The 8724-nt window shown below is 50.4% G+C and overlaps 1 protein-coding gene across 1 annotated transcript; it reads right to left on the reverse strand.

Moving 5' to 3' along the window:
• Positions 1-7449: 7449 nt before the first annotated feature.
• Positions 7450-8390, reverse strand: LOC139178316 (myeloid-associated differentiation marker-like). Its single transcript, XM_070775924.1, has one exon. The coding sequence runs from the start codon at positions 8388-8390 to the stop codon at positions 7452-7454; it is 939 nt and encodes a 312-aa protein (XP_070632025.1). The 3' UTR covers positions 7450-7451.
• Positions 8391-8724: the final 334 nt, after the last annotated feature.

Below are 8724 nucleotides of genomic sequence, written 5' to 3' on the forward strand. Positions count from 1 at the left end.
TTTTTAACTTAAATGGGAGACACACTGTACACAAAGAAAGAGGATCCAATGCCTAGCTACCCACCCCCATCCCCAAACCCATCACACATGTACCAGAGGGACAGACTTGCTTTGGCAACAAGGCCCCTCCGGAGGCCCAGGGTGTGAACAGCTGCACAGAGGGCTGTGTGCTGTGGAGTCAGCACCTTAGGAGGGGGGAGGAGGCTGTGGGCAGAGAAGGAAGGAGTCTCAGGTCCTGACGGATCAGAAGAAGGAAAATGGGAAGAGGTGGTCAGGACACAGGAGACGAGAAAACCAAGGATGACCAGAAAAGGTCATTTCCATCAAAGACAGAAAGAACAGAATGTAACCTGGTCAGGAGGTTCAACCTGGATCGTGAGGCTGTAAGGTAATATTCATAAGCCTATATTATAAAGTCATATTCATTCAACAAATACTGCTGTGTCAGCCCAGTTCAGTGCTGGGAATATAGTCATGAGTGAAAGAGGCAAATGCTCTACCTGGTGCATCTACATTGTAGTGTTTATGTTTGAAGCCTCATAGTTTACTTGAAGCTGAATGTAGAGTTTTGCATTCTATTTTACAATAGGGCATAATATTATACACATAACATATCAGGCCTGTTTCAGCAAAAATAATAACAGCCTCCTACAAACGGACTGGGGACTCTGTCCCCCTATTTGCTTGATGACACAGAACCCTGTTTCCTTACATGCCTACAAGGAGCAACTTCTTGACACCAAGAACAAAGCTTAAAACAAGCTTGTGGAGCGGGAAGAGGAGAAAGCAGCGGTGCCAGGGTCCTGTGGTGGGGGGCAGAGGTTGAGATGATGGAGGGATCTGGGTCTCTGCCAGCCTCTGCAGTGTCCAGGAACAGAATATTCTGGAATCCCTCCTTCCGCCTGAAGCACCAGGAAGAAACACAAACTCTTTCTTCTTAGGGATTAGCATAAGGAGTGATCCCAGACTAGCAGCGAGAGTGTTACTGGGGGCAGTGGTCTGGGCTGATGGGCAGCTGGCCCTGGCTCAGCAGGGACATGGACCACTGCCGTCACCTGGTGGCCTGAGGGATGGCGTGCTGTGGGCAGCAGTGGGCAGCTGGGAGCCCGAGGGCAGGCGGGCTGCAGCTGGGACAAGGGGAGTGCCTTCCCTTGGCTGTATTGCTGAGAGGGTGTCATTTGTCCTAAGGTTTGTCAGGGTCAATGTAGGGAGGGGAGGATGCCCAGAGGGAGCCCCACTCTGTGAGCTGCCCAGATGGATGGTTTCTGAGAACTTTGTTGCCTGAGGAAGCTCACTCTTCTTCCAGACAAAGCACTGGAGGGATTTATGGAAACAGATGCTGGTTGGAGTGGGGGTGAGGAGATGGGCTTGAACGGAGCTCCTGTCATCAACTCCCAACCCCTGGTGAGAAGCAGATTCAGAAAAGAATCTCACCAGCCCAGCCTGGCTCCAAAAGAGACCTCAGATTACAGCTCACAGGTTCTGTCAGCTGACAAAGGGGCCTGAGGACTTGGGCTGCAGCGGGGCTGCGGTGGACACAACAGTTACAAGAGGTCGTATGTGTCGTGCTCACTGCAGGTCGAGCTCTGCTGTGGATTCATTTGTTCCTCCCAGCAGCCCCTGAACTATGTGCTCTGTGTCCCCATTTTCACAGGCACAGAAAGGTCAACTGGCCAAGATCACACAGATAGGAAGTGGCAGAGCTGGGATTTGAGCCTAGATACTTGGTTCAAGATCTTAAACTCTCCCTGGATTTGGCATTGTACCTTAGACCCAAGAGGAATGGAGTAGCCATTTCTGCAGCAACAACACTCTGACTAGGTGACTTATTTCTATTTCATCTTCAGAGATATATTTATTGTCATCCCCATTTTATAGATGTTGAACTGAGGCCCCAAAACTACATTATATCTTTTGCTCAAGGTTACACAGTTGCTCCTCGTCAGAGCCTGGAGTTCAAGTCTGGCTTCCTGCAAAACTCAGCAGGTACTAGAACCTCAGGAACGGCTGAGCCCCTTCCCTCTTCTCTTGGGTCCAGGAATAATCTCCGGGCTCCTGTGTGTCCTGGTCTAACTGCAGTGCCCCAAGCAGAGGTCCTACAGCAGTGCCCTCATCTCAGCCAGACCACTTCCAGTTGACGAGCCAGCCAGAAAATGCCAGAGAGAGCGTGGAGACCTTAGACCCTGCCTTCTCAGCTCATCTGCCTCCCTACACCCACCTTGAGACAGGAGACAAACACACAGACAAGGGCCAGGACTGGCATCCTGCACTGGTTCCCAGGGCAGATAACCAGGTGCCTGATGCCCAGGAGAGAAGAAATCCTCTTCTCTCCACTCAAAGGTAAATTAGGGAAGGCTAGCTCCATGATTATTCCAAGAAGCTGCTCCAGAGCCAGAGAATGGGAACATCTGTGCCCTGGGCTCCATTCTGGATGCGGCTCAAGCCACAGTCTTGGGGAGTCGGGGCGTCAGCTGGAGTCACGCTGCCTGGAGGAGGCTCTGGCTGGCCGGCTGAGGAGGGAGCCTCTGGCCACTGCCTCGGGAGACAGAGAGCCCAGGCCAGGCAGGGAGCAAGGGTAGGGCCTGAGGCTTGGGCACCATGGGGCTTCTCCATCAACTGTGTGTGCTAAAGGGCTGGGGGAGTCCTGGTCATAGCAGGTAAGCTTGGGGGCCACAGCTCCCCCTCTCCAGCCCCTGGACTCAAGGCACCTCCCTTCCCTCTGCCTTTGGAGACAGGCTTGTGTGGGCATCTCTCAGCTCCTCCCCCAGACTGTCCATCAGAATTGCAGGGAACATGGAAACCATCTGCCAACTATCCCTCCCCTGACCCTTCTTCTCCAGTTGGTATAGTTTTCAAACTTAAATTTTATTTTCTTGAAAAGGTAATATATTTACATGGTTCAAAATAAAAATATTCTTTTAAAAGCCATATATTGAGAAACCTCACTTCTACCTGTGGCTCCATCTACTCTCTCTTCCATTCCTCTTCCTGATTAAGAGCAGGCATCTGCTCCACTGAACTCATGGGGGTCCTTTCTGTGTTTCTTGAAGCAAACCAATTATATAGATATCTTTATTTTTATTTGTATTTCTCTCCCTATTATACATTTTAAAATAGCATACTATACATCTTACTGTGTTTACTCTGTATATACTGGAGATATTTCCTTATCATTATTTGAGAGCATCCTCATTTTTTCATACTGTTTAGTATTCCTTCTTCTGTCTACACAATAGTTTATTAACCACCATCCTAAAGATGAGCATATGAATCACTTCCAATCTTTCCAATCTTATTTTCAAATGAGATCTTGAGTGGGAGTTTGATTCAAGCCAGATTGCTCTGGTTCGAGAAAATGCGGGGTGGGCCAACACCCTACTTGCAACCCCACCATCTCACTAGAAACCAAGGTCTCCAGAGGACATAGCTTAAAAGCCATCATTTTAGCCTAATTTGCCTATTTTATAAACAGGAAACTGGAGCTCAGATCAGTGATGAGACTCATCCATGCTCATGAGTTATCCTGTGGCAGAACTGAAACCAGAAACCAGATCTCTTGGGCTCTGCTCTCCATGCAACTCATGGTTCATCTCCAGGGAGACCAGACCAGGGCTCTGGGGCCACTTGACTGGAGGCAGGACCACATGTGACTGTGGACCCCAATCTACCTCTTTCTCAGTCTGGGTTTCCATTTCCTCTTCTACTATTTCAGATCAGTCCCTTTGTACTCCCAGCAGAAAAGATCAGGGAAAGGCGGCGTTGGGAAGGACCAGGGGTCTCTGGCACCCCTCCCCCATCTAGCAGATGAGGAAACTGACTCAGCAGCAGTGAGTGCCCTCCTCAGGGGGACGGAGCAGGTTTATGCAGAACGAGGGTGGACGGGGCAGAATCCCAGCCTGGAGGATGCTGCTGCCACATTTGTCACAGGCAGCGTGGGGCTGTGGACAGACAGCCTGCCTGGGGACAGGACACCTGGTCCTGACTCTGACTCTGCCACACGCAGGCTGACTCTGGACAAGCCCTGCCCCTACCTGGGGTCCAGCTGCTCCTCCTCTATGACGAGAGGGTTGGACTAAGCAGAGGACCTTTACACTCTCTTTTGAGATCCACAGTGAGGGACTGGACCAGCCTTGGAGCTGTGACAAATGACACTTAACCCCCCAGCAGGGGGGATGGAACAGCCGCCTTCATGAACCATGAGGCTTGGACAGTGAGCCCCTCAGGTGGGCCCACCCTGGGCGATTCTTTTATTAAAGCACAGAGGCATTTCCATTCTGGGAAGTGAGATCCCAGGGCTGTGTTCCATTTGATTCAGGAAATATAAGAATATGATACTCCTGTGCAAAAACTTGGGTGTATCAATGTGTTTGTCAATGAAAAATTAATCAATAGTCAACTTAAGAAAGAAATAAAGTTTTATTGGAGCCAACCAGATGAGTATTTCTGGGGAGAGAGTCTCTCAGGAACCTCTGAGACCTGTCCTGGTAAGTAAGGAGGGCAGGATGTATGTGATTTGGGGACACACAGCTTGGTATAGGTTACCGCTCTTCATGAGGACCAGATATCTTGGGTAATGGTTTTAGTGCTTTTCCGAATATTGGAAGATGCAAGAAACTGGGCTCATATAAAAATTCTCCTGAAAATATCTAACTCTCTGAGGTCTGGTTCTCACACTTGTCCCAGATCACAAAGTACTTTATCCTGATTTTCACTCTGAATTCCTTCCAGGGTGGATTGTAGATCAGTGACTCCAGTGGCTAATCACTTGTTTCTCTTTTTCAAAAGCATATATTTTTATTTATGTATGTGGCTAGGCTGGGTCCTAGTTGCCGTATGTGCGATCTGCATAAATCTGCTCCAAGAGTACTGGTGTGGATAGCCTATCCCTTCTCCACGGGATCTTCCCGCCATAGGAATCGAACCAGGGTCTCCTGCATTGCAAGCGGCTTCAAGTAGCCTAGTTATCTTATTTTTTTCATCATTGACTCAAGAAACAAGAATCTTGTAAAATGAGCAGAACACAAGTAATACATCTAGTGACCTCAATAAGGTCGTAAGTAAGTAAGCAGTGTTATCTTCTAAGAAGTTCCATGGCTTGGGCTAGAAAAATTGATCTCTATGCTGGAGCAGATATTTCTGCTCTTAAAGAGGTCAGATTCATGCACAATGCACACTAGCAAGGAAAGAAGAGGCCCAAATGGGCAGAGAAACATCTTATTTGCAAGTTTTTCTTCTCTTGCCTTAAAATAAAAATTTTATTTCATTCCCTCTTAAGATCTGCCTGCATTAGGATGACCTTCTGGGAGCCCTCCCCCTCCACCCCACTACCAATGGGTGAAGATCACATGCTTCATCCCAGGACAGGAGTGAGGGGCAGCAGAGGGGGGGGTCTTTCCCCTCCCCTCCCCCACAGCTCTGCTTGCCAGCCTCTCTGGTCCTGGTGACCCTAGGATACTGGGCTCTGAGGCTTTGTAATTGACGACAGGAGACTTGTGGGACCTTCACAGCCACCAGTGACTGTAAAGGCCTGCTGATCTCAATGCAGGGAAGCACAGGGGCACACACACATGTACACACAGTGCACTGAGCATGCACACAAGCACACACCTTTATAGCGAGGCATCCAGATGCTGTCACGGCCCCTTTAAGAGCTAGGGGACAGGATCCTGGGCACTGGGGTGGGGTCCAACATCTAGTGTCACAGGCTGGGCCACACCCCCAGGCTCTAGTCCAGGCCTGGGTGGGGAGTCAGTGGGAGGGGCTCCCAGAGACCTCTGTTTGGGTGAGGGTGGGAATTGATTGGGACTCCTCTGAGCTCTAGGCAAATTTGCAGCAAGTACAGTATGTGGATTTTGTTTTGTTTTGCTTTCTTTCTTTTCTTTCATGTTTATATTGAGGTTGAAAAAGTTATTATGAAAGTGGGAGAATAGAAAAAGCCATTCTCTATGATTGACAGCGGAGAAGGCAATGGCACCCCACTCCAGTACTCTTGCCTGGAAAATCCCATGGACAGAGGAGCCTGGTAGGCTGCAGTCCATGGGGTCGCAAAGAGTCGGACACGACTGAGAGACTTCACTTTCACTTTTCACTTTCATACATTGGAGAAGGAAATGGCAACCCACTCCAGTGTTCTTGCCTGGAGAATCCCAGGGACGGGGGAGCCTGGTGGGCTGCCATCTTTGGGGTCGCACAGAGTTGGACACGACTAAAGTGACTTAGCAGCAGCATGATTGACAGCAGTGCTGATAGGAACAAGAGGCTCCAGAAAATCTTTTTAAATTGTGCACATTTATATAGTGCAAATTATGCCTGAGTCCCAGAGAAGCAGGAAGCAACATCAAAAAGCAACCAACACAGAAAAACACACGTATGTGTCCCCTCACACCCAACAATACAGTTCCTTTCACAATGGAAGCAGCAACCCCCACCCCCTATAAACCACCCGCCCAAGAAAATTTGACACTTTCTCTTAAAAAACACAGTCACTCAGTAATTTTTGGCCCACAGAACAGAAGGAAGAAAAGGAAAAACAAAACAAAACACTCAGACAGGTTGGCAGTGTCCATGCTCTTCGCCCTGCAGAGGCAGAATCTGCTGTTTTGATCACTGAGTCAGGGGGACCACATCGCTGCCCCTCACAAACACTGCAGACAGGTGTCTTCAAGACCCTGGGGTTCTTCACCAGCTTTTTTTTTTTTTTCCCCAGAGAGTAGTTGGGATGGAAGACATTTACCCCTGACTTCCTCTAAGATGCCCTCTAAGCGACGGATGTTTAGTGAGCCTGCAAAAATTCTGGAGCCAATCTCTTGGAGGACTGAGCACCAAGTGGGGCCCAGGAACCCAGAGTATCTCATGCAAGAATCTCACCCACTAGAGATTATTGACCTTCAGAGGTTTTTTTTAACTTACAGGGGAGGTGCACTATACAGTTGCTCCACTGGGAGAAAAAAAGCCCAATCCCTTCCTACCTGCCCACATCCCGTAAACTCTCCCAGCCACACCAGTAAGGCACTGCCAGGGGGACAGACACCCTTTGGCAATGAGGCCCCTCCGGAGGCCCAGCGTGTGAACAGCTGCACAGAGGGCTGTGTGCTGTGGAGTCAGCATCTTAGGAGGTGGTGGGCAGAGAAGGAAGGAGTTTGAGATCCTGATGGATCAGAAGAAGGAAAATGGGGAGAGGTGGTCAGGACACAGGAGACAAGAAAACTAAGGATGATCAGAAAAGGGCCAAAAAGCAGAAAATGAAGGCAAAATGAGAGAAGCAAGAGAAAGAGACAAAACAGAAATTGAACAACCAAGGAAACCAGGAAGGAGACAGAGCAGCAGGAGGGAAGGGAACAGAAAAGAGAGCGAGATGCGTGGGGAAGGATGTGAGGAGGGAGAGAGGGGGCCAGGAAGAGGGCATCAGAGGATGTCAGATTTCGGTGAGGATACCTCCTGTGAGCAGAGGATCAGGAGTCCCTGGGCTGGTCCTCAGTCCCTACAGACACCTGGCGGGCCCAGTACCCCAGGTCGGCCACGTAAACCAGCAGGTTGGCGGCTGTCAGGACGGCCACAGCCAGGCGCTGGTCCCAGGCGCACATGTCGTAGGTGAGCTCGTCCCTGCAGTCCCCATCACTGGGCCTCTGGGGCTGCCCGCCGAGCTCCTCGCTGAACTGGTAGAGTGGCCAGAGGACCAGAGCACTGATGTAGAAGAGGACAGACAGCAGGCTGAGCACAAGCTGGAAAATGGGGAAGGGGACCGGCAGCATGTATTCCCATTCAGCCAGGCCCAGCAGGAGGACCACAGCTGCCAGGATGAAGCAGATGGAGTACACGGCCACACACCACTCCAGGGCCGGCTGGTGCAGGTACAGGGAGGTGTTGCTGAGGAAGGCAAAGATGACACCAGCTACGAAGGTCTCCAGCACCTTCAACAGGGATCGCGTGGTGTGCACATAGAAGAAGATCTCCTTGAGCTCATAACAGTCCCATATCCCGGCCACTTCTATGACATACAGCACAGATGCGATGCAGGAGAAAGCAGCGGCGGTAATGGCCCGGTCCCTGTAAGGACCATAATGCACGAACTGGACATAGGTGATGGAGTAGATGATGGAGGCCGAGAGGCAGATGAGGGCAGCGTAGCAGGTGTAGGTGACAGAGATGTTGTACCAGAAGAGAGGAAAGCTGGACGGGTGCCTGCAACACTCAACTATGGTAATGATGAAGGTCATGGCGAAACAGACACACCAGAAGGACATGGACCAGTTTCCTATGGCCCCTCTCAGAGTGCCCATGTCGGCCACAAGCGAGAAGGCCACGCAGGTGGAGCAGAGCTGCGGCAGGCGGAGGAGCCAGGACACCCAGAGGATACCTTCACTGCTTGGGGATGTCCGCCAGGTGGACATGGTGTCATGACTGTAAGGCAGGTCACGGTCACCAGTACAGCAGTGGTCTTCCCTGAGGACCCACCAAAGAAAGATCCAGTTTCGGAGGTGGATTAAGTCAGACGCCTGGAAAAGGTTCAGGGCCCTGTGACGGCTGAGGCTCAGGATCTGTGGAGTTGGAACCAATGGCTCAGACACTCAGGTAACAGCACAGCCACTCCAGAATGGTTCTCCCCACCCATCACCCGTGGCCTTGTCACAGACTTGTCTTATCCCAAACCTCACAGCTGGGCTGGGTCAGGCCTCAACCATGAACACTTTTTATATCTCTTTGTGCTGCATGCCATTATCTATA

Source organism: Bos indicus, chromosome 21 (assembly GCF_029378745.1).
Source record: "Bos indicus isolate NIAB-ARS_2022 breed Sahiwal x Tharparkar chromosome 21, NIAB-ARS_B.indTharparkar_mat_pri_1.0, whole genome shotgun sequence".
Taxonomy (NCBI): domain Eukaryota; kingdom Metazoa; phylum Chordata; class Mammalia; order Artiodactyla; family Bovidae; genus Bos; species Bos indicus.

Coding starts and splice junctions, on each gene's coding strand:
- LOC139178316 (XM_070775924.1), bottom strand. CDS start 8,390: ATGTCCACCTGGCGGACATCCCCAAGCAGTGAAGGTATCCTCTGGGTG.